Genomic DNA, 26,868 nt, shown 5'->3' with positions numbered 1-26,868 from the left:
GAATCATTCCATGCTCTGTTGTCACTGCTGCTCCTCCAAACACAGCAAATAAGAGTTCACTGGCTCTGGGGGGCCACACACAGAGGGAGACTTGTGGTCACTGCCCACTGCAGTCCAGGAGAGCACCGAGGGCCTCACTCAGGCCCACTCTTTATAGGGTCACAAGAGAGGTGGGTATAGTCACAGCAGTTTTCCATCCTGACCACAATCCAGGTCAGTAACTTCCTTTAAAACTTCAAAAGCAAAAATGTTGTTCCACTGGGGGTGTTCTTCAGGCAGGCAAAGTAAGTTTCCAAGGCTGCTGGTTACAAAACAGGAGCTCTTCAGACAGCAGCAATTCCTGGGAACTGTTTCTGAAAAGCTCCAGAGGATCTCAGCCCATGTGCTGAACGAGCATTTTTGAGATTACAGCTGGCCTGAGGAGAGGGAGGGGGGGGATGCAGTACCAACCTCACAGAATTCTAGCACAGAACTTAAAAAGTGATGGCAAAATACAGTACCTTGTGATGAAACACGCATGTTCAGTTTCTGCCACCACACTGATGTGAAAAACTCTTTCCACATCAACTGAGCTCTTCTGCCCTTCCACCTGCCCTGAGCAGCTGCCATTCCCAGAGACAGGGACACCAAGGGGGGCAAGGATAGCAGCTCTGGGACAGGCAGCACCAGCAGAAGTACAAGAAAGAATGGAGAACAACTGCCGAGTACACAGAATTTGTGGGATGCTCTGTTACCTGAAATTCTTGGAGAGGAAAAGGAAACTGGGACAGACACTCACAATAACTATTTTTTATTACATTACAATAAATAGGAGCAGTACAGTTTGACAAAAAAAAAAATGACAATTCCAGATCACCTCACAGCACATACTCCTAAGAAACATTAAAAATTTTAAAACAAACAGTGGTCTTTTTTTTTTTTTTCCTTTTTTTTTTAACTTAATGTCAGGCATGACCAACATTCCTAGGTCACACAACCAAATTATGGAAAAACTGGATCACACTGCATATGTTCCACATCAAATAAAGCACAATGTACAAAATGTGCATGTTTCAGTTTACACTATACAAAAATAGTTAAAATACATTCCAGGTAAACATATTACATTAAGAAGTCATTCTAGTAAGAAGTTGGCACTCAGGAGGAAAAAGCAGAAGTATTTTCAACATGAAAACACAAGACAGTGGAATAAAGAAATGTTAGGAAAGATTTACCATCTATGTAGCTTTATGTAAACTTGAGACACAATGATTTGTTTTACAGTTTGATGGTCTTTGAAGGTAATAATCGTATTGCTTCATAGTCAGACAAGAGCAGAAGATTGTGTGTGTCAGTATTTACCCACTATCCTGTTACTGTAACAAAGCCCACACAGCAAAAAAAGTAGCACGAAATTTCAGGGCACTGAAACTGGTCAGAATTATTCCTTTTGGAGCAAACCAAGGATCCAGGTATTTAGCAGTTACATAAAGCTACTGTAAGAAGGTGTTACTCCCTGACACATGGCAGTTTGACGTGGTGACATGGGCAGTGACTCCCAGGCTCCCTCAGGACACACAGCACCCAGGCATGTTCTGTGGAAGCATCTCAAATAGGGCAGGGCAGTGATGATGGAGCAACTTGTGCAAGCTGCAGTCCAACGTGCTTCACCAAATCTCAGCAAACAGGAAGACAAAACTGCACTACAGTGGCAAGGATAGGGTTGGGTTGGGTTTTTTTCAAGTAAATAAGGGCTAATCTAAATGAATTTTGTACTAATTTAATTAGACTGGCAGCTACGGCTCACTTTTACTGAAAAATCCCAATCTTGGTCATATGTAGCTTTATAGTAAAGCTACAGAAATCCACTTTTGATGAATAAGACATTTCAGCTACAAATTCCCCTAACACCTTTTAGATAAATTAACATCAGAATTTTAGACCAGCCCTAATCTGACATGCAGTGTGACTCAGTTACCAAAATTAAAGTAACCTTAAGATTACTTCCATTTGCTCAAGGCTTACAACCCACTTTTGCTACATTCTTCATGTATTATCAAGAGTGTATAAAATGTGCAAATAACTGTCTCCAACACATTTTAACCTTGGAAGCTCTGAAATATTTTGTGACATTAAGAATCTGTTCTTACTCCTTATAGTATGAAGTTAGGTTCTCCTGTTACTGTTTTTCAGAATATTTCACAACCTACATTTCACATTGAAGCTGAGAGGAGTGGAGGGGGTCTGATTTTGGTGAAGGGTGGGAACGGGGAGCACAGACAGGGAAAAGCCTGATTTCTCCCAGACACAATGAAATTAAAGAATATCGAGCAATCCAGACACTCTGTGTATCCTGCCAGCTTTGTAGGTCCCCACCTACAACAGTCACTCTGGGATTTTTTTTTGTAGAAGCAAAATAATACTTTTCACAGAAATGGTTGAAATTACACAGTGCATTTTTTACACACCTGTGTAAAATTTCCATGGAATACCTTCAATTAGGGCAATGCTGCTATTCCCTGTTCCAAATTTTCCAGTGTCCTGAACTATCCTACTTCAATGTCTTGTGTTTTATCTTTTGGGTACACCAGAGTCACACCTTCCAGTGTCACTCTGCAGCTGAGTTAGCTCCTGTGAAGAAGTGCACCTTCAGGGAACAAAGCTCTCCTGAAACAAACAGCTCCACATTTACAGGGAGACACTAGAAGTGGAAACTCTGGAACTACTGGCTCGTACTTCAGTGGATAACTAGGCTACTGCAGTACCAAAAAGTGAAAGCTCCTGCAAAAATCCTGCATTAATTCCAATCAGAAAAAAAAAAAAATAAAGTGGGAGGACAGAAGAACAAAAAAAATCACAAGAGAACTTAATCACAGAGAAAGACAACATTAAACTCTTGGTGTAGCTTCATGACAGTCTAGACACTGGAATGCCACTCACCAACCATTGAATCAGTACTTCACAGACATCACACAAACAACACTGACTCTGGAAATCATGTTCTATGCTGACAGATTGTGCAAATTCCACACCATTTCCATGGCATAGTGGATTTCCAAATTATTTGCATGAAGCAGCTAAATTCAACTCTTTCATTCACTCATCTGATGTTGCTAGAATTTAGAATTTCTCCCCTATTTTGCACAAAATGGGCATCTGGAAATATTTAATGCCACTCTTGGGGAAAAAAAAAAAAAAAAAAAAAAGAATGGTTTTACTCCACTATGTAATTTAGGATTGATTCTGATTTAATTCTTATGGTAAATTCTGGGTCCATGTATCAATTAACCTAAGAATTTGAATCAACTCTGTTAAGGCATTCTAGTATTTCCTAGGGACACTCAGGGTGAAATCCTGACCCTACTGAACAAAGCTACTCAAAGCTTTGACACGGGGATTTCACCTTGGTCTTCAGACACAAAAAGTCAGTGAAGCTCTTAATGCAATGCATTAACAATAGCAAATCAACCTAATTAGAACTTTTACTTTTTCCATTGCCAGGTGTGCATTGTTGTCTTTTTAAAATTTTTTCTTTTTTTTTTTAGTTTTTTTTTTTTAGAAAAAATAGAGTATTTAAGGAGTGACTGTGACAAATTGCAGTGAAATTTTTTTTGAAAGTTTTCTTTTTACATTCATTAAAGTTGATCTGAAATGCTACAAGACTAGATGCCTAGAAGCAAAATCTACAGGAAGACTATATAAAGGCTTCTGGTCTCTCTATTGCAATCAGTCTAAAATAAAGGAAATGCTGAAATGAAAGCTTCTTTTGCTAACTAGTCCTTTTTCCCAACCAAATTTATAAGCCCAAAAATTTAGAGGGGATGGTAAAATGTGTAGAGCATCATTTGTTTGCTTTGCACACAGAACAGAAGTTCACAATCAGTAAGAAAAATAGGAAGTTAGCAACTGTGCATGCACCAAAGAGTCCTAAGACAGTTCTCGGGCTTTTTGTGGGTATTTTTTGTTTGTTTTGGGTTTTTGTTGTTTTTTTTGTTTGGTTTTTTGTTTCTTTTTTTCACAGGCATTGCTAGTTCAAGAACCAACAGTCAAAGAATACTGGCACTTTAGGAGGAATGAAGTTTCCACTGCCATTTAAAACAAGCATTCAGGTAAAGCTAACAGGATCATGAAGCAGAAAGTAAAGTAATGCTAAAACAAATGCTAATAATTTAGTGTAATGTACAAAATTACTTCAGTACTTCTTAAGAATAAGGATAAATTGTATTTACATAATTATACACTTTGTCTTTGTCTTCTTTTTCTTCTTTTTACCATCTTTGCTCATCTTCTCTTTGTGTTTTCTGATTTCTCGAACTAATGTGTAGAAGGCATCATCAACACCCTGCAAAGATACATCCAGATACAAATTAGGATCAGGTTCAGACTCACAGACCTGCTGAGGTACAGCCTGTGTCCCTCCCTGGCCACCTGAGGGAGGTTCCATCAGCACCTTCTGCTCCCTCCCTGCCATCCTTTGAACAATGAATGCTGGCTGCAGGACTCAGCCTGTTCCTCTCTGGAATTCTGAGCAGCACTGATACAACCACCTGAGGGAACTGCTTTGGTGCCAGCAGCAGCTGACACCTGCTGCCCTATTCCTGAGCTTCTCCTAAACTGGGTTTAGGGCATCCTGCAGGTTACTCACAGGTGCCCCGCGGGTGAAATTCCATGGCTGATGTGGGAAGGAAGATAATGAAATGTGTGCTGCCCTGGTCTCCATCTCCAAGAGCACACTTTGCCCCACCTCAAGCTAGAGAAGTACCGTAAACAGAATGTGTATTTATAACACCTCACAGTTAGGTTGCAAGTACATATTATCATAGAATCAGAGAATAGCCTGGGTTGGAAGGGACCTTAAAGATCTTACAGTTCCAACACCTTCCACTATCCCAGGTTGCTCCAGTCCCATCCAACCTGGCCTAGGACACTCCCAGGGATGGAGCAGCCACAGCTTCTCTGGGCAGCCTGTTCCAGGGCCTCACCACCCTCACAGGGAGGTTGTCAGGCATTAACTATCTTTATTTATGCCTTAATAACATATTTACAGCTCTGGAATATGAATTTTAATATTTGTACCAACAATTCAATACCAAAGACACAGTTATAGTTAATCCACATATTCTGATCATTTCTAATGCACATTGGTATCATAATCACACCACCATTTTATAGATCTTGACACATGCAAATCAATCAAATCAATCCCATGTCCCAATGATAAGTTATTTGATAAATAATTCTATTCAACTTCCAAAGTTAAGGACACATGAAACACATTCTCTCTGGAGCTGAATAGTCACTTAAAATCTCCACAGCTCCAAGACTTAAGCTACAGACACAAAAGCTAAAGTTTGTTCTCACTGAGTAGTTCCCCATTATTTTCAGAGATATTTACAGCTGAACAAAATTAACTCTGATCTAAAGGGACCAGCATATTGAAATGCCCAACATGGACCACTATCAAGTACAATGTTGTACAATGTACTCTGTTACAGCTTAGTTATAGGAAACAATTTATGGTCTTGCTCTCCGGTTGCTTCAAATCCCACCAAAGCACTCATGTTGTCACTCTGCCTTTACATTTCATACTCTGAATACAGACAGTTATAAAATCTTTAAGATACAAATGTTCTTGATTCTTTCCTGCCTTACTCCTTTTATCACTTAGGTAAATGGGAAATTTTACTGTATTACAGCAGCCAAATCCATCACTATAGAACTGGGCCTAGAAATTCAGCCACACAAGTTTGCCTTCAAGCTGCCAAAAAAGTAACACTTTGCATTTCTTTCTCTATGCCTACTTCAGTAAAGAACTGAAAGTGAACTCTGAAAAAACAAAAAGCCAAAAATCACCTAATTCATTAGTGTTTAATTCAAACTCCAAGTGGCGATGAAACTTAGTATGACAAGTCCAAACAGCAGAGAAGTATGAAATAGCTTCGCTTAAAAAGCAGCACTCAGTATAAGCTAAATTGATTTAAAACCTTCACTTTCATAAAACATTTACACACAGCTGATGTTCCAAGTCCTTGACAGTGTATCTCCCAATATTAATAGCACACTTTTGCATATTACAAGACCTTGCAAACAACTTGTTCTACATTTTGAGGCATTATTGACCAATATAAAATTGGAGAATGGCCTTATTCCTGCAAAAAGTCATGTCACTCATTAGTTTTTGGAAAATTTAAAATACTTGGCATTACTTTAGAAAGAATTAGTGTATTTTGCTTACAGCTTCAGCATTAATGCTTAGAGAGATTATTTAGCAATGTTCAAGTAGGAATATGCTATAAAAGTAGCAACAGTTCATGATTCCACTGCAGGTCTCAGTATTAAGAAGAAGGAGGACAGCATTAAGAATCAATCACAACAGACAAAACAACAGTTTCACTTTTAAACTACAAGAACCATATAGAACAACTTCTGCCCAAAACTGTTCACGCTGCCTTATAGAATCACCTTTCAGAACTGGCTTTCAGTTGGTGCCTTCAAATGAGACACACCTAAAAATTGCAATTTAAGTCTTCAAATGATAAATCTTCCTTCATTAAACTTGTTTCAAATAAATGCAGAGAAAATAACTTGTACAAAGTAATACCTTTAAGCACATGGCTTCCCAAACAAGGCTCAATTTTTTTTTCTACCTAGTAAGATGAGGATCTTTCAAATACAGCACATGTTGCAACACAGAATCATAGAATGGTTTGGGTTGGAAGGGATCTTAGTTCCTCTCATTCCAAGCCCCTGCTGTGGGCAGGGACTTTTCACTAGACCAGGTTATAGAACTGACTCGGCTTTCATCCTTGCATTTACACCTTTGTAGACCAAGCCTCACTAATTATTAATTATGTTTGGTCCTGCCACAATTTGTCTTCAATCCAGGTCATTAATAGAACATAACATACAAAACTATGTATGCTTAGACCATTTGTGAGTTAGAAGTGGAGAACACAAAGTAAAGGGAGGTCTTTCACTTTTCAGCCTGCCCATTAAATTTTAAATGTAAGTAGTGGATACTCTGTCTCCAGAAGGTCCCTGAAGGCATCAATGCTGTGAGATCAAAGGCTGCCAACCTTTCCAGTCAGCTCTTTCAGTAGAATGGGCTGCAGGCAGCTGACCTTCTTCCTTCTGACAATGCACTTATTGTGTGCAAGCCCTTGGGGAAGTTAAGATGTACTGAATGAGAGCTTTAAATCCAGGCTCAGATTAGAAACTCTCAATTCCCTGCGCAGGCTCAGAACTAAACCCCAGAGCCTCACTAAAGGTGCACTGACAGGCCTTGTTCCTGGCCCTTGTTCTTCCAAAGGGCAGAGAGAATAGAAACAGCAGAACTGATCCCACAGAACAGCCTGCTCCTGGCCACAAGATTTTGGAGCCCCACATGGTCCCATGGCTGCAGAGAAATCTGAAATCATGGCTGCATGACCACAAGCAGGCACAAGACTGGGCAATGAACCTGGGTGGCAATAATACACACCAAATTCATAAGGAATTTGGAATTCTTTAAAATCCCAGCACCAAAAATAACCCTTAAACAAGTTCTAAATTGTAGGAACTCTTTCTTACTGTTTTTTTAATATATAATGCACATATACATAGACATGCTTATCAATCACGAAGAACTGAAGTTATCTGGACATCTCTGTAGTACTGTGGAGAGAAACCATTAAATTGCAGTTCAATCAAGCATGTAGGCTTTTTTAAATTCAAATCTAGAACTTGTGTAGCTCAAACTGTTCCCTATTAACCCAGCTCAACACTGATTACATTATCTAGATGTCTGTTCGTAGTATGCTTTCTATTTTAAAAATCTGATGCTTTCACAAAAAGAGTTCTTTTGAGGATTTCACAAGGAGTTTTGGAGATTTCTCCCTGCTGGCTGAGCAAAAGATGTTCTGTCCTTTCTGCTTTACTGTGTAACAGCCAAAGAAATGAAATTCTTGGAAAGCATCAGCAGTTCCTGGCAGTCTGGGTAGTCAAAGTTTTCAGTTTCCTTGTGGAAAACTAATATAACTTAAGAAGGCATCCCACAGGCAGCAAGAAGATAAACAATATTCCAAAAGGGAGAAGAACACTGAACCATCCAACTTGATTATTCACAGAATCCTATCATTGTAATCTGTGTTACAATGAATATTTCAGAAGTCTAAAATCCCAGCTGTAAGGCTCACACCATCAGGTGCTGCTCTCTTTAGCCACCTACTACACACCAGACTGAAATAATACATTTTTTTTACTGACTGTAAAGTAATACAAGCCAGGTTGGCTTAAATATCTCATTCCACTCAAACCACTAGTGAACTACAGCTGTGCCATAATAATTTTGGAATATGCTTCCTGCAACTTAACTCCCTAAATACAAAGCTGCTGAAAATGCCTATCAATACCATGTAGAATTCACTTAGGAATAAAGGCAAATGATTCCTTCCCTAAGCAGACTCCTGAAGTTCTAGAGCCTTAGATCCAAGACTGTTATCTTAACAGAGTGCAGAGAAAAAAGAAAACACAACAACAAACAGCCAGAACTCAATGATATCCACTGTTGACAGAAGATTTCCCTCATGGGGGGGGAAAAAAAAAAAAGGGGTGCAAAACCCCTCAAAAATACTTCTCTTGGACATCACCAGCAAGAAAGTAGGAAGCTGGTAGAAAGCAAGCATGTGTTCACTGAGACGTAAATAAGAACCTTACAATCTGCAAAAATCCTTCCACTGAAAACCACAATTCCCACCATCCTATTCTCATTCCCCCAACAGGAAGGCAAAGCAGACAGGACTCAGGAACTTTCAAGTCCCAGTATAAAAAAAAAAATAAAATACTACTTTGTGGTATGGTTCCATCAGTAACACACCAAGTAATTGCAAAGTTGGTTTCCAGAAGGCTACAGGGCTTGAGCAATTTAATTTCTATTGCTCTCATCAACAGTCATCTTGCCCAGCTTCTGTTTGTTGTTTTCTGATAGCCAGGGAAGGATAAACCAAGGTTTTTTGACGGCATCAGTTTTAGTAATATTTGGATGCAAGACTAGAGAGCTTCATGACTGAAGCTTCCAGTTTCCTGCAAAGGAAGCCTGTGATGCAAAAAGTATCACAAAGTGATTGAATCATAAAATTAAGGTTGGGAAAGACCTCCAAGAGCATCAAGTCCAACCTCTGACTGATCAGCACCTTGTCAACTACGTCATGGCATTAAGTGCCACATCCAGTCATTTCCTGAACATCTCCAGGAAAGTGGACTCCATCATTTTCTTTAGGGAAAAAAAAATACAAACAATTACCTCTGAGCAGTCATTCACCACTTAAAAGCTGAGACTAACAAGCCTGAGCAGATCTAGTAAAAACTGATATGAATCAAAATTTCTTCCCCAGAAACAGAACTCCCTCACTGAGGAGAATTTTCCCACACTGTGACTGTCTCTGGAGGATACAACCCAAATTCTGCTACTCCTCTGCCGCCACATATCCTGAAGTACAAACACACACCTTGAAAAACGAACAGTTTTTGTTTTACACAATGGGAAATTCCACTTCCTCCTCCACTTGGACAAGTATATAAAGAATAACAACTCACTCTCTGCACTGGTGCAAAAAGAGGTAAAGAATTAATGCTATAGGAATATCTGCAAGGAGCTGCTCTGATGGTTTACTCAAAAAGCACTGGAAGTGATTTAGGCATGCATTTCTTCCATACCAGTTTCTTCTGTCCTTACCTTCTCCCTGCTTTCTTACAGTGAAATATATAGATTAAAAAAAAAAAGGTTTTGTGAGAATTTGGGTATTGAGGTATTTTGGTGCTTTCTTCTTGGTTTTGGCTTAGTCCCCTCTCCAGTGTTCCCTTGCTGTTGCTTAACCCCCACCTATTTTAAAGGCTCTCAAAAAAAGGTGAAACCTTATTTTGTCAAAATCTGAATCACTCATGGCATTATAGTTGACAAAAATCTCCTGGAAATTATAAGGGTACATTTTTTAAGCTGAGGAAAAACAAAGAAAAAGTAGCATGGCATAAGGAAGGATCTGAGAATTAAAAAAATACTGTACACCAGTCAAACACTTTTTTGCTGGATTAGGAACCTCCTATTTCTGAATCTGAGGAGGACTTTTAAGTGTTGTAATCTTCTCCCCTCAGTTCATCAGCCTGCAGCTACGACCAATACTCACTTCAACAGCATCTGCAATATATTCCTAATAAAACTCCTTCCCCCTTTAACTTCTTCCCACTCAGAACTCTGCCTCCATTTCCCAGCTAGAGAATTCAATATGCAGTAAAGACTTCTTGTTAATCCATTTATCAAAACCCCACAAAACAAAGCAATCCATATTCACGACACTGAAATGTGATTTGTTTTATATCTGAAATTATGTCATTGATTAGCCACAAAAAGTCTGATTGGCAAGACACCCTCAATCAGTTTCATTTGGCAAGTGATTTGCAGCACTTATCCTGGTACATTACAAACTTACCCTGTTACATTACAAGGCATTTTTTAATTTTCACACACCCTGGAGTCTTTTCTTCTTTGCTGATTTTTTTCACTCTGTATTGTCGGATCTCTCGCACCAATGTATAAAAAGCATCCTCCACTCTCTGCATTGTAAAACACAACTCCTTAAAAATCATTTTGTTAATGATAGAGACAAACTGGGACACCCTTGGAAGGGGAAAAAACCACAACAAAACCACTGAAAATATGAGCTTTACTTGAGAGAAGTATATGGAGCTTCATTTATGTATTTTAAATGCTGAGCTTGTTCATTTGCTGCTCTATAAATACCTAATTCAGTATTTATTGATTACCAATTACTGTGAATATCTGTGTTTCAAGCCCCTGCTTTTCTTCTGTGCATGGTAACACTGGGCCTAAAAAAGAGTAAGACTTATTTTCTTCCATTGCTGAAAATGATACTGTTTGTGTTACTGAATCTATTCCCACATTTCTGTGGGCATGGATGTATGCAGGAGGCACAAAACCTTATGAGATTGTCAACTAGGGGATACTTATGAACACACATAGTTAAACCACCCACTTGCAGTTTTGAGCCAAAATGAGAACATGTTACTGTTTGGGCAATGAAAAGCAAGCTCCTTTATATTCTGCTCTTTAGGTAAGAAGGGGAACTTTGCAAAAATCCATGGACCAAGCAAACAAAGTATTAAAAAAGTCACTCCAGGTGATTTCCTAAGTAGCTATAAAGAAATTAAATTTTCTAAGAATACTAGATTTGGAGTGTTGTTTTTAAAGCTACTAACTTTGCAAAGCAAGTGCTGTGCTATTAAGTTTAGGAAAAATGGTATCTGAGCCATGGCAGCAAATGTTCATTATTATAATCTTTAACAGCTTTGTTACATTAGCAAGACACACCTGATCTGTTCCTCTGGGCCAGACTCAGCAACCATGAGGGTCCCATAACAACAACTAAATGCAAACAATCTGTGAAGTTCTGTTGCTCAGATTTTAATCTGCTGCAGAAATGCTCATCCCTGTGTTCCAGGAATAACACAGAGCTACATGTTTTACTTCTCTGGTCTCACACTTGACTTCTCTGCAGCTGAGCATTTAGGCCACTTGGATATGACACCACAAGCATTAAAAAAAAAAATAAATGTATGGAGATTGAAGACTTCACCAAATACAATATAAAGAGATACAACACCAGCTGTAAGTTATAATATTTCAAGATTAGTGTACCTGTGCATAAATTTAAGGATTTAGATCAATCTGTGAGGATGTTCTTATTAGAACAAGATGAAAAGTGTTCCACTGCAGCTTTTGAAGGGGAGAGCAAATCCCTCCTCTGCCTTACTATCAATCTCAGTACTTGTCTCCTCAGTCAGATCAACAGGGCTGTTAATTTAATACAAACTCATCATTTGAGAATAAAACCAGAACATGCTGATGATTATGGTAAGCAGCACAACCACTTAAGCCCCAAAGCTTTATTACTACCAATAGACAGTCTGGGCTTTTATTTGGCAGATTTTCCATAAATTCTCTCCCCATTTCATCTTCGTATTATGCACGGAATAAAGCCAGCCAGCATTTACTGCCACAATTACTGGGTCATCTTGCATGACCTGTGCCACAGGTCGTCACATTGAATACTTATTTTTAACACACTGCTGCTTATCTGAGGGCTCTTCTGAACAACAGCCTCTTCACTTTGAAGATTAAATGAATTAGATTTATTTCTTGGATTGTATTTCCCTTTATATACATAATGTGCCATCTTAGGATGTAGTAAAGTATGGACAAGTCTTATATTCCATGTCTGACAGGTCGCAAAATGTAAAGAAAGCCACTAAAACAGGACAAATCCAAGTAAAGCTCATACTTCCATGTTTTTCTGAAAGGAATGGAAGTTTCTGTCTGAAGTAGAAACAGCAAATATTGATCAGCTTCTATGTGCCAAAGCACGGGCTGTACAAGAATCAACATTTTTGCAAATCTAATGTTTTGCAGTAGAAAGATGTAATTTGATTACGGAATTTTCACATGAAAAATTGGGTAACAATGGTTGAGCCAACATTTATTACCAACTTTCCCATCACCAGTAGGAGCTGTAATTTGCTTCAGCAATGCAGAGAGATGGAGAGACACAGAGTGAGAAAAGAAATTGCTATTACTGCCACCACCAAGAACAGACTTATGAACATTGCTAAAAGAGATTATTCTGAAAGAAAATCTGTAGAGACACATATTTGTGTATATCATTAGCACAAGGTGACATTTTAAAGAGCCAGATATCAATCCTACAAACTTAAATAATTTTAATACCAATTTAAGACTCACTAGTATTTCTTTTCCTTCAATAAGCAATGACCACATATATAAAATGGGACTAACCAGTTCTTTCAGCTGTCAGAGCTGGAAGCAAAAATACCCTTTGGCAGTTATTAAAAATTTCAAAATCTAAACAGCCTGAGGAGCCCAGGCCCTTGAGGCACTGTTTTTCAGGTGCTTCTGCTTCCTGAATGACAGCCAAACACTCCATTTAAAATATGACCATGTGCAAAGAAAGGCTGTTCCAAACACAGACCAAAGCATCCCAAACAGGAATTCTCACAAATTCCACTTCTGTAGCACTTAAAGAAACCTAATGAAAGTTAGTCCTGACAACTCAAAATTCCTTAAACATTTGACCACAGCTGATCTCCCAAAAGCAACCAAAACTTTCTCCTTGGGGGAGGACTAAGCTTTTCCAGAAAAGCTTACAACAGACAAGTGACATGAAAAAACTCAATCCCCAGAGTCAAAAGTCTGACCAAGTTAAAACTCACTGAAAACAAAGCTTTAAGATGAAACCTGGAGGCAAGAACTGGACTAAAAATTGCTTGGAGTGACACAGTATCATGAAACAGATACATCAAATCCCTAAAAAATGGTTCAAGCAAACTAAGTTATCAGTTAGCCATGAATTTTAACAGATGTAGGAATGAATTTCTGTAAATACTGCCTCCAGTTACTTCACCAGACCAGGCACAGGATCTCAGCTTAGTCTGATCACAAGGCTGGGGCCTAATCCACTGTACATTAGACAGCAGAAATAACCAAAAAGCTTTTTTAACAGTGTTCTCCTGATCTGGGTTAACGTCTTCATTACACACTTGAAAAGTGTGATCAAGCATACATTCTAAATAACGAGACCTCAAACTCTGGGAAATCCTTTTGGATTTTCTGGGAATTGCTATGCTTGCAATAATGCTCATTCATCTGCTTTTCCTGTGAATCCAATACAAGCAGGAAAGCAGGAATGTTCCAGGAGAAACAAAGCCCTACAGTCAAACAACACTGGGGTGGTTTGGTCTTACAGCTTTGTCCTGTTGCAATTCCCAGGCAAGGGGAAGCCAAATGAAGAATGGCGGATGCAGCTTTGGTGGAGATAAATCAAGTTTGTCTTTCATTGATATTATTGATAATACTGGGAGCTACATGCTCACGTAGACTGGGAAGAACCTGAATATAAAGCTTATGTCAAACAGAGAAAACCAAAATCAGCAACTGAAATAAACGTAAGCTATTCATCCCCTTCTCCACAAGGATTGTGAAAGGATGAGTAAATGCTCATAGCCTTAAAAAACCACCAGGACTGCCACTTGCTTACATTCAGAGACAGGACTATCATTATTTTTCATAAACTACATTATTTTGATTTCAGTCAGTGGTCTAATTGAAAATATTAATAATTTGTAGCCTTATACACAAGTTTTAGGGCCCACTAAGGCAAGGCTTCAATGATGAATTCCGGGATTTGTCTGAAAATTCACAGACGGATTTGGCTTAAAACACAATCTTCTTGCTGCGAGTTGAAGCATCTTTATTCTCAGTCAGAATCCAAACACCCTAACTTCCAGAACAACTTATTTCTGTACTTCATTTCAATATTCTTCTCTTTCCTGTCCTTGCCTATGAATTTTTGAGAATCTTAACAATTTAGTTTAGCACTGAGACATCATTCTGCATAAGCATGCAATAATATCCTTTTAAAAAAAGTGTCTTTGCAATCAAAAAAGTGTATTCTGACAACTGCCTTCCATGTCCACCTTCCCAGTTTCCCAGAAACATTTCTGATTCCCTCTGAGCTCCAGCAGAACTGGGCACAGGAAAGGGCAGAGGCAGAAAAATGGTGCCTTTCAGCAGGGCATTAGTGATGATGTTTCCATGTGGTGGAAGGTGAGGACAGAAATGGAAAAGAAGGTTCCTACTTCAAAAAATTCATGGCAGACTTTCCACAGACTCCAGAAGACTACCAGCTGCATCTGTTCATACCTGGAAGTTCTCCATGAGGACAGAGAGGACCAGAGTTTTATTTATATATCAACTTTTAGACAAAGGATGAATATAACTATAGCCCATGGGCCATATGCAGCTCACAAAATGGTTTGACTCCCCTAATTTAAAATTACTTTTGAAGAAGGTGTGTGTGTGTGTATGTATGTTTATGTATATGATAGTGACTGAAAAATCATTCTATGCACACACACACATGTATATACAATCACATACACTAATATTTAGATCCTCTTGCTATAACTAAATTCCAGTTCTTTCTCCAATGCCCTTTGTTGTTCTCAAAAATATTTTATTTACATGGCACCCTATGAAGGAATTTCATAGCATGACATGCTCTAAAAGAGCACTGGGAAAGAATCAGCAACCATCCCTAGTGGTGCCAACTCTTTGAATCCAAAAGGTTCTGAACAGTCTACTGAGCATCTTTATTTTAAAATACCCCTTTTAATAGAAGTGGCTATGCAGAAGGAATATTTCCCCAACAAAGCCTGATGCTGTGTAAGACAGACTGAACAAAGTAATACCTTGATGTTGGTGCAGCATTTGTATTGTTTCAAACCTTAAATGTAATTTCAGAGTTATTTTTTCACCCTCCTGTCTCCATGACAGACACTAATATAGCACCTTCCAAAGAAAGCCAGTCATTTTTCGATCCACTGGTATGCCCCCTTCTTCAGCACACTTGTGTGGCTTAATTTATTCTCAGTCATACAAGTTTCATAATTCTGCTTTGTTTTTTTTAATCTTACCTAACAGACTTCCTTTATTGCCAGAAGTTAACGTTGCTTTCTGAAGTTTGACTAATTAGCCCAGGCTTCAACTTGTCAAAAATGTGGGTGGAGGAAACATGCACTAATAAAATATTCACTTCTCAGATCCAAAAATGCCTTACAACCTATAAGGAAATTCTGCCAAGTGATGTAGCTGGATTTCTACAAAAAGTCTGAGCAGTTAACTCAAACTGCAGCATTCTGCCCTCATTTACCTCCTGAATTCCTGATTCACAACCTGCACAAAACACTCGTGATTGTGCAGAGTAGGAGCCACTCAGGTCTGATCTAATTTGTACTGACAGTAAAATCTTTGCTCTTAAAAGAAAAAACACCAACCAGCATTTTTCAAGACTGCTTTCTTCCAGAAGCACTGAACCCGTTCCACCTCCATCCATACAGTTTCTCTTCTCCTGAAAGCTCAGATGTGCCACTCTGTCACCTGTGTCCTCACAGGGCCCAAGAGAGGCACTGAGAGGACCAGTGAGCTACAATAAATCAAGAGTGAGGTCTAAAGTCTTAGGAAAAGCATCATTTTACACAAACTAATTCAGGAATTTCAGAAATAGCCTTAAGGTCAATTGCTTAGGTGTATCAAGCATGTCCCCCTAATTAGAGAATCAACCCCTCAAGGGAAAATTCCTTCGTTAATAATGAAAACACTTAAACCAGAATAAGCTAATTACCTGTTTGTCTGTTTAATCCTCTTGCTGAGAGAAAAAAAAAAAAAAAAAAAAAAAAAAAACAAAACATTTCACCTCTCTCAGCAGAAGTGCTTTTATTCTAGTAAAACCTCTCACAAGGCTAAGAATGCTACAACCACCTGACAGAGGAGAGCAACAGCAGGCCAGGTTTCTCTCTGAGTCTGCCCACTTGAAGCCAATCAATCACTCATCAATAAACAATTACCAATTATAAGCAAAGAAAGAAGAAACACCCCAATGATTTCCAATCTGCAGAAATGCATCCACTGATATGACCAAGGAAATGTCAATCAATGCCTGGAATAATTAACATTATGGTAATTCAAGTGAGAGCTCTGCCTTCGCATCTGGGAAATTTTGAGCTTTACCTGTCTTGTCTTTGCTGATGTTTCAATGAAAGGAATGCCATAACTTCTTGCTAAATCCTGAGCTTGTTTTGTGTCTACTGTTCTGGAAGGCAAATCACATTTGTTTCCTACTAGCACCATTGGAACATCTTCGGAGTCTTTAACTCTCTTTATTTGTTCCCTAAAAACAAAGAAAAAGAAAAAATTGCATTTAGTAAGTATTCATAGTTTATATGGTAGATTTTAATACAGTTAAAACATTAAATTAACAGAGGCAAACATCATTCCTTATGTTAATCTACTGCACATGCACTATTGGAAGCCACTAAAAAATAAATCGACCAATCCTGTCACCATCAAGTTTAGTGTCTTACAAACCAAAAGCCTGACATTTTACAAATTAGCGTAGATGTTCATGTCATTACATTGGATTTTTTTAATTTTGGGGTTTTTAATTTTTTTTAAAAACTTCTTAGCAGCTAATACCAGAATAAGCTTAACAAACTCTAGTATTAATCTTACTACTTACCTCTCATATTCAACACTCATAATACTCAACCCATTTGCCAAAAGCTCTAGGTCCACTGTCTTGATTTTGGGGGGAGGTTGTAATTTTATTTTGTTTTTTAATTAAAGACAGCATTAAAAAAATCTGCACTTAGGGGGTTTAAAACTTTGAAGACGACTGGTCTAGCTTTCTACAGAGAGAAATCTGGTAACAGCCCTTTCAAGCACTAGTTAGAAAGCATCTTGAAAGATGTTAGATGTACTTGTGAAGAATCTCGTGAAAAATCATCTATTTCATTATTTTTGCCTTCCCAATTAATCCAGCAGTATGTTCCTTAATTAAAATGGACACTGTTTCCAGCTCTTTCTGATCATTCAGCTCCAAGCCTGGAAGGTCACCCACAAGTCTATCAATGCACAGAAGAGATTCCAGCACTCAACTCCCAACACTCTTTGAAATAAACTGTTAAGGTCTTCTTATACAACTCTGCAGCTCCCTTTAAAAAAAAAATCCTCATGAAAACATCTATGCTCCTTCTTCCCCTTACACCAACATCTTTCTTGCCTTTTTCCCTTCCTCCTCTAAACCCACAGGAAACTCCTTTGTGCTATTATTACTATTGTAGTTGTTATTGTTATTAGCTAACTGTGGATAGATTAACACATGTTTGGGACTAACCTTAGGCTGATGCTGATGAACTCAGTGATCCTTGGTGGGAATTGCAATGGGAATTCTAATAGAATACCCAGGGAGAATTCAGGGTAACTGTAAGCTATCTGAGAATCTTACAGTAAGATCATCATAAATTATCTGCTATGGTAATCACCAGAGATTGCTTCTATTTCTCAATTAGTGTAGTGACAAAGCATGAGTTGGAACTCTTAACTAATTATTTAAAAGAAGATAATATGAAGATCTTAGTGACAAGTTGGTTTTTGCTATAATTTTGGAGCTCTGGTTTTCTGGTGCTTCTCAGGCATCAGGGCTCACACAGGTTATTCTTCTCACAAGATTCCCCAGGTATTTCCCCCTCCAGCCCCAAACAAAACCAGGAATTGACATAATTGTCTGTACAATTACAGCAGCTTCAGTTTTTCCATCTTAGCAAACAATTTTTCCAATAGACTGGACAGAATTTATCTTTGGGAAGTCTTGACTCAGAATACTGAGTAACAATAATTTACACCTCATTTATGAGCCAGGAAGATTTTCAGATTACCAAGAATTCCAGATAACAGATGCATAAATGAGATGCAATATTGTTAATTTTCAAATTTCCCTATTTCATGGGAGATCACTGTATTATCCAGAGGAGGAACAAGCCCCCTGCCCACCTAACACAAGAGCTGGTGGATTATCTCTTCATATACACACCTATAATGGTGAATATCTTCAAAAGACTTTGTATTGTTTATGGCAAACACACAGAGGAAGCCTTCCCCTGTTCTCATATACTGGTCCCTCATTGCACTGTACTCTTCTTGACCTGCTGTATCAAGAATATCCAAGAGACAGGTTTCTCCATCAATTACTACTTGCTTCCTGTAGGAATCCTGGGGGAAAAAAACACACCTTGGTTAACCACATACAAAAGCAAAGTTTTGAACAACAGTGAATCTTCTAATTCAACAGAATTAGAAGATTAGGAGATAATCAAATTATTTATCTGCAATAAGAGTGACTGAAAAGGTCTGACTGTGCTTAAGCTTGCTCAATCTACTAATTTTGTTTTTTCAACTACAATTTGTCTCTCATTCTAAGCTACAAGAATGCACAAAATAATAAACCAGAAAGAACATAAAAGTAAGACAACTCCAAAAATCCTTGAAAGGAAGAATAAAAAGCCTTCAGTGTTTGGGACAGGAAATCTGTTTTGTATGCCTGAGCAGGTGTGTATAATGGTATCTGTTATCAAGTTATCAAAGTTGAGCTGATATGTTTGAAATTCAAGCTTTTCAGCCAGGACAGCCTAACAGAGCCATATTAAAACTCTGGTGGGCTGGTTCACAGAGATGTCAGAACAAATAATTTCAATGCTATCAAATCAAAGCTTTCAGGTCACTGACTCAAGTGGCTAAATTCTGTACAAAGTCCTACCAGCTGCATTTTACTACATCCGTGTTTCGTGCCAGGCCTCTATGAGCACACAGCTTTAGCAGGAAGGTGGTGAGCATTACATGCCCAATAACTTCTATAAACACCTCTGGGTCTGAAACAAAGCCATGGCAATGAGCTTGGAAACGGTGTCATCAGCCAGCACCATGAATTATTCCCAGTAAGCAGCTCTTGTAACAAGTAACAGGTATGAACACAAGCTCCTGCTTATCACCTTTCAGCTCCCTTAGTCAGAGATTAACACAACATTGCTGCTGCTCTGACACTCTACAGGAATGAACCTAAGCTACTGGGAAGGGAATTAAAGAATAAAAATTGCAATTCTAGCCAGCTGCAAGGTGAATTCAGAACAACCTTTATTCCTTTGTACCCATTTTTGGGCACAGCACGCCTGCTCTTAGGCATTTTCTAGCCATTTGTAATTTTACAAAAGACACTCTTCTTTCCTGTTGCTCATGCTAAGAAACACGCAGGAGATAATTGTAAAAAGCCAGTATTTTAAACTAAACCAACTCTGTAATATCACATTTACTGTTAAATGTCATCCAGGCTCACAATATCAGGTAAAACAATACTTACTGTTTACCTTAAAGATAAAAGTTTGTCTCCAACATGATTTTGGGACTATTTATTTCACAGAAGTGCAAATTCAGTGTTCAGGTAAGAAGTGGGTAAGTTACTTCAGAAACTTACAAGCCATCTTTAAATATTGATACAGCTGAGAAATACACAAGTTCCAATGTGCTTTAAAACGAAGTTTAATATTATATCTTGCCACTTAAAAGGAAAAAAAAATTACACCCCCCAAACCTAAGGATGCATCTTCATTCCAACACTTCTATTCAACAGCAGATCCCCCAAGTCCCAGGATACCTTTATCACAGTACTGGCAGAACTTCTATCATTTTACCAGACATATTTACAAAGCTTGCATTTTCTCTTCTTGCAATTTGACTGCTAGTTCAAAAATATGAAAAGCAGTTCTTGAAAAGCCTGTACTATTCCTCTCCATCTTAAGGACTTCAAAGGGAAAGAAATTCCCCTCAACTGAGCTCTAAACAAAAGCTTTAAGTAATTTTCATCAAAGAAAACAATTTTTAAGAGAAAAGAAAATCACTTTTAAGAACTGCCTACCATGCTAGCAGTAGCAGCAAAGATACACCCACAAAGCACAGCACAGATACAAAAATTAATATTTTGAGGTGCTAAGTTGCTTTGCCACTTCAGGGGAGAAAATCTTTGTGACTATCCTAGCGAGGGGATTTGAAGCAAAAGGAAGATGTGTGAGAGAAAACTGAAGCTCATGACTTCGAGACAAGTGAAATAATAAATATTTTGATTTTTGGCCTTTTTTGCCCTCCTCCTTGCAAAACATCAAATCTGAAATCACACTTGACACTATTAAGTAAAAACAAAATGCAAGCTAGAAATAATGCAAACTAGAACATTAATTCCTGACTCCTACCCAGCTTCAAATGTGAAATTCCAGTTTTTCCCCAGTATACAGTATGTAACTTTTAAAAATTTCATTGACTGTTTAACCTGCTTTTATTGGCCTTTCACAAGCCATAAAAAACAGCAAGAATTATGTTAAAGGAGTAATAATTCCATCTTCTCACAAGCACTGATAAGAAAATGTGATATGAAATCTCAGCTTTACACTACATATGGAAATCAGCTAAAAAAACCCCAACAAACACAATGCTTAATAAATCTCATCTAGGCAAGTAATTATTACTGCACAAAACTCCATTATACCAGAGATTTAATGCTAAAATATCACAGCTCCTGAGACTAAGCTATTACTAAATATTGGTGCTTGTTTCATGAGGGCAGAGGTCATTTAAGAACACGGACTTAAATATCAGTATTCCTAAATCAGCTGAGGGATTTGGCCAATCCAATTTCAAAACCTCTGACAAGCAGCTACAAGAGCTGTTCTTTCTCTGGGTTGTTTAAAAAACGACACATATTTAGAGCTGAAATGTCCTAAAAGTGTAAAAAAGCTAAAAAATGAGAGAAATTCAATTGAGCACAAACAAGATTTACTCAACCTCGGCCGGTAGAGGGCACTGCCCCCAACTGCTCAGGCCAGATTTACAATGGTTGCTGCCCATTTAATTTAAAATAAAACACTTAAAATTGCTTGGCTATAAATCCCTGCTCGGACATCTCCTTCAAATAAAGCATTGTACTGTGAAACACACATAAAGCATCGATATCTGAACAACTGCAGCCACCCAAACACTCATTCTCAGTCCTCCTCCTGCCCTGCCATCTGCTGTGCTCAGATTTAAGTAATAAAACACTCAAGCAGGCCCTGAAACTTAACGTTTTCCAACCAGGTTATTTGTTGAATCATTAGATTTATTCTGCCAAAAAACAGCAGCAAAATTAACACAGTAAAGGCACCTGTGATTAAGTAATTAGTGCGGTTTTTTACTCTGCTGCAACACGTCTTCACGACATGAGAATTTTATAGGTGTGGAGTTTCATTCTGTTAATCAGGAAATATTTAGAATTATTCAGTAACTGTGCAGTTATGAAATATACATGGGACAACAGACACTAAACTATCTTACCCCAATTATTTAGCTTGATTATCTGCAGGGAAAAGGACTATTCTGCTGTATGGCAATGAAAGAAACAGTAGTAAGTGACAAACAACAGTAGTGACACTATTGAACTATCCTAATTATTTACCAGTCCAGACAAATTTAAACACTCACACTGCCTAAAACCCATTCCACAGCTATTGTTCTTTGATCAGCATCACAACTGCACCTACACAGGAAGCACCCTTCTAAACCAAATGGGATTCTGCCCAAGCATGAACTGGAGCATTTCATTTTTATTTTTGTTTGCCACTCCAAATCACAGCCTGCCCTTGCTGGCACCGAATTACTGCTTACCCACATGTGAGCACACACAAGGCCAGCTATCAGGAGGAGGAAGATACAGTTTCCGTCCTCGAGGTCTCAGAATTTACAAGATAAGAACAGGATCTAGTAGACAAGAACTTGTAAAAGGAGCAGAAATGAATGCTGTTGCATGTGACAAGCTGTGAGCGCTGGAAGAACCTAATATGTTGCTAAATAACCAGTTAATTTGGTGTCATTCTTAAAGAATAGAATGGATTCTGGACCACAGCACTGAATTTGTGGCTGCCCCATCCCTGGAAACAGCCAAGGCCAGGCTGGACAGGGCTTGGAGCACCTTGGTCTAGTGGAAGGTGCCCCCGCCCACGGGAACAACATGATCTTTAAGGCCCCTTCCAACCCAAACCAGTCTATGATGCCATGAATAAAAGACACAGTTATGGGATTTTCAGGTTCATTCCATGTGGAACTGTAGTTCCATTTTATTATTTTACCTTAAATATGTATTTAATGTCCATCAAATCACTCAGCTGGCTGAATAGCAAAATCCCTCTAAGTGCTCCAGGAATACTGGCATTTAAGTTTCTGTGTTCCTAGAATGTTTACACAGTGACAACCTTTAAGATGGAACCTGCATAGCACTTTCTGGGTGCTTAAACACACCTCTAACCTAAGAAAAACCCAGGTAATTATGAAAAAGCATCAAAAACCAACGGCCTCCAAAGGTCCTTTTGCAGGAAAAGAGTAAAGTCCCATTTGGCTGGCACCTCTCAGCAAGTTTTGTGTGATTTTAGACAGTATTTGGGGCTGTTATTTTAAGACTTCATATCTCAGTAATTGAAAGAGCTACTCTGCTGTATAAATCAGTTTTCTGCACAGGTCTAGTCACAAAACCTTCGGCAAGCAAGATGTTACTTGGCCATGTAAGAGACAGAGAAGACAACACACAGGCACACCAAACAACCTCAAGTCAACACATTTCTCTTTGGGCTCAGACCCTCACTAAATTTGTGCCACCTCAGGGCACTGGCTCTTCTGCTTGTGTCTCTCTGAAAATCACTACCTACACACTTCTCAAGTCTCCATTTTAAGCCCAGATTTAAACACTTGTGATTCCTTCACGTGAGCCTGGAAGTGCCCTGCTGGATAAACATAAAAATGAAGTCATGAGGCAGAGCTTCAGTACTGGGAACATAAAAACCTGGGGTAAGTTATGGTGTCATTTCTCCTTTTATAGAGTCGGAGGTTGTTAAATGCAATGATCCACAGGAGATTTCAGACAACACCAGTATTTTTTTTGTATTTAAAAGGCAGAGCTTTGCCTGCTGATTATAAACCTTTAAAACAACACAACTTTCAAAGCTTGAATACAATTTCAAACTTTGAAGTACTGAGCCATGTATTTCAAAGAACCCGTTCCAGAAGCTACCTTGTAACATTTTCTCTAGATACAGAAACACGCACTGGTGTGTTTAAACAAAAAATAAAACAGGCTCCAATTTTTGCTTAATTCACTGTAACATTCTAGGACACATTTCTCCCTGTGTGAAACAGATCCCAGCAACAGAAGCTGAGAAAGACTGGCACGCACATTTCACAATCACTAATTTTCCTTCTTATCAAAGGGAAAATGTCCCATTTAAGAGGTTGCACAAAGCTATGAAGAGTTTCACCAAGTGTTTTCAAGTGAGTTTGCAAATACTTTGTCACAGAGATTCTAAACACAGCATCCAAACTGACCAAGGATACATGGCAATTAACACACTTTTAATTGATCAAAACTGGTAATTTTTTACTGCAGCTGTTGTTCCACAGCCAGATGAAGAAGCACAGCCATTCTGTCTCCAATGCAGACCATTATCTCTGAGCTCTTTACTATAAAGCCCTGTCCTTGTGCAACTATCTAAAAGCAAACAAGCACCATTATTAAATGATAATCTCCCCTCACAAAAAGTATGAGATGAAAGTGTTTACCTCTATTGTGGGGTCATATTCATCCACAAAGTGATTCTGGATTAGCTGTATTGTCAAGGCGCTCTTGCCTACACCACCAGCTCCAACCACCACAAGTTTATACTCTGTCATTTTTTAGCAGACCTGATGACAAAGAAACCAACATTAAGCAGAGCTGGGCTCCCACTAACGAGGATGCTGCCGGTGCCTTCTCATTCAGCGTCAGGATCCTCTACTATTACCGGGAAGCAGCTCCCTCCCTGCAAGACAAGACAAAAAGGGATGAGGGAATGCTGTTCCTCAAACATTACACACACAGGGAATGTAGAGCAGGCACTCGGCCGACAGGCAGCGGTCACACAGAGATTAAAAGAACACGAAGTAAAAAAAAAAAAAAAAAAAAAAAAAAAAAAAAAAAAAATTAAAAATACACTATATAAATTACAACGGCACTGAATTCCTTGAAAGGCCAAAAGAGTATTTCGTGCAGGGAATTAATCCGTGCAGGGATTTAGCTCCCCGCTGCTTCCTCGCGGTGGCCGCCCGGCTTTCCCGGAGCGTCCGGGCTCCCCTCGGGATGAAGCTCCCAGCCGGGAACCAGCCGTGCCCGGCCAGGAGGCAGGGCGCGCACGGCTTCCCCAGGCGGTGTCCCCACACAGCTCCGTACCCATGTTCATTGCCGAGCCCCGGCGGGACCCCCGCGGCTCCGGGCATCGCCGCCCCGCCCCGGCTCCCTCTGCCCCCGCCGCGCCGCCCCAACTTTCCGCCTCCAGGGAGCCGGGAGAACGGGTGCGGGGGAAAGAAAATAAATCCGTCAGGGTTCAGGGAAGGGCGGGGGATGGCTCGGGCCAGCGTCGGGTCCCGCAGGGCGTTGGCCACCTGTCCCCTCCCGCTGGCAAGGACCGGGAATGCGGCTCCGGGGGATGCCGGCGAAAGCAGCGGGGGTGCGGGATAGGAGAAGGAAAGGGGCACGGGAGGGGGAACGGCGACGGGGGAGGAATGGGGCGCCGGCTGCACTTCCCACCTCGAAGGGAAAGAGGGGAAGGAAGGAAGAGGGTCGCCCCGGGTCGGCGGGGTGAGGATAGGCGGTACCTCGCTAGCCGTGCCGCGGGAGCTCCCGGCACCCGCCGTGCCCGCGTCGCGTCCTTTCCTTTCCTCTCCTCTCCTTTTCCTTCCCTTCCCGCTCCGCGTCCCTTCCCTTCCCGTCCCGGTGCGAAATGGCGGGGGACGGGCAGGGTTGGGCGGGCGCTGCCCAGGGAGCCGAGCACCGATGCACGGATGGACGGCCGCGATCGATGCACTCGGCGCTCCAGCGCCCCTTGCGGCAGCGGCGGCGCCTCCCTCCCGCTGCCGAGCTCAGGGCTGCGGGTTCGAGACCGCATCCGGCCACTCCCGTGCTCAGTCCTGGGATCCTCAGCGTGAGGGAGACATGCTGCGGAGATGGTTTAGGGACTGGAAAGGCTGAGGGAGCTGGGGCTGTTCGGCCTCGAGAGGATGTGTCTGTCTGCCCTGGGTGTCCCTGTGAGCAGGGAGGGCTCCGAGCAGGGCCCAGGCTCTGCTCCGGGGGCCCAGCAATGGCACCAGAGGAACGGGCAGGGACTGAGCCCAGAAAATTCCACTTGGACATGAGGGAAAACGACTTCCACAGAGTGCCCAGAGAGACTGCAGATTTCCTTCACTGAGGATATTCCAGAGCCATCTGGACACAACCCTGTGCTCTGTGCTCTGGGGTGGCCCTGCTGGAGCAGGGAGGTGGCACCAGGTGCCCCACTAAGGTGCATCCAGCCTGACCCACTGTGGGATTCCATGGGACCAAAGGATGCTGGTTTGGGACCGGGGAGAGGCTTGGAGGCGACATTTGGGAAGAGTCCATCCGGGAAGTGCGCGCTCGAGGGCGGTGAAGGGAAATGTGTACAATTCCAGCATTTCCTTACTGTTTCCCCCTTCCCTCACTGCCCGTGGGGACCCTGGAGGGGAAGAGGCACAAGAGCCATCATAAGGCTTGGGACAGGCCTGTCCTGAGGGGACATGTGGGCTGCCCGGACAGTCAGTGCCTGGTTACACATAAAGAGCGATTTTATCCATCATGGAAATGTCGGCAGAGGCTTTGGTGGAACTGCTGCGACACTTATCAGCCAAATAAAGTTGGTCAGCTTTCAAAATAAAATGCAAGGTTTGATTATTAGCTCCGAATGAAAGTTAATAAACACCGTGTTTGGGGTTTTTAAACAAGTTATCTGATGCATAGTAAACCATAATTTCTTATTAACAGGCTAAAACCGTAACTCCCTGTAACTTAAATACAGAATCACAGAGAGGCCTGAATTGGAAGGGACCTTAAAGATCCTCCAGTCCCACCCACTGCCATGGGCAGGGACACCTTCCACTATCCCAGGGTGCTCCAAACCCCATCCAACCCGGCCTTGGACACTTCCAGGGATAGGAAACTCTTCATGATCCTCATTTCACCTCTCCCACAAATTTAGGTGTCAGTAACCTAGTAATTTTTATGTTAAAGGTTATTAGGTTGTTTCGCAACAGCCGCAATAAAAAAAAAAATCCCTCACAAAAATCCATGTGACAGAGTAACATGAGATCATCTCGCAAATCAGGGTTATTAATTAGGCTGCCTCACATGAGCAGATGTAAAACCCAAAAGTCAGACATGCTTTCAAAGAATAAGTAGCCTGGTGGTAAAACCACATGCTTGGGATGTGGGAAACCCTGAACCCACACAGCCACAGCTGGGATCAGAAGAGTATCCGGAGAGCAGCTGCTGTTGGCAGAACCTTCTCCATGAAAACTTCAGGTCCTGATGACAG

The 26,868-nt window shown here is 40.3% G+C and overlaps 1 protein-coding gene across 4 annotated transcripts; it reads right to left on the bottom strand.

Moving 5' to 3' along the window:
• Positions 1-774: 774 nt before the first annotated feature.
• On the bottom strand, positions 775-25,298 carry KRAS (KRAS proto-oncogene, GTPase). Of its 4 annotated transcripts, XM_066319666.1 has the most exons (7): positions 25,139-25,298; positions 24,289-24,306; positions 24,068-24,190; positions 18,474-18,652; positions 16,613-16,772; positions 10,443-10,566; positions 4,219-4,321 (listed from the first exon to the last, which is right to left on the bottom strand). In XM_066319666.1, the coding sequence occupies exons 3-6, from the start codon at positions 24,176-24,178 to the stop codon at positions 10,447-10,449; spliced, it is 570 nt and encodes a 189-aa protein (XP_066175763.1). In that variant the 5' UTR covers positions 24,179-24,190; positions 24,289-24,306; positions 25,139-25,298; the 3' UTR covers positions 4,219-4,321; positions 10,443-10,446. The 4 variants fall into 4 exon arrangements, with proteins under 4 accessions (XP_066175765.1, XP_066175763.1, XP_066175762.1 ...); XM_066319665.1 differs by having other exon boundaries at positions 24,068-24,306; XM_066319667.1 differs by lacking the exon at positions 24,289-24,306.
• Positions 25,299-26,868: the final 1,570 nt, after the last annotated feature.

The sequence above is a fragment of the Sylvia atricapilla genome, chromosome 5 (genome assembly GCF_009819655.1).
Source record: "Sylvia atricapilla isolate bSylAtr1 chromosome 5, bSylAtr1.pri, whole genome shotgun sequence".
NCBI lineage: Eukaryota > Metazoa > Chordata > Aves > Passeriformes > Sylviidae > Sylvia > Sylvia atricapilla.
This window is presented reverse-complemented; position numbering and strand designations above follow the sequence as displayed.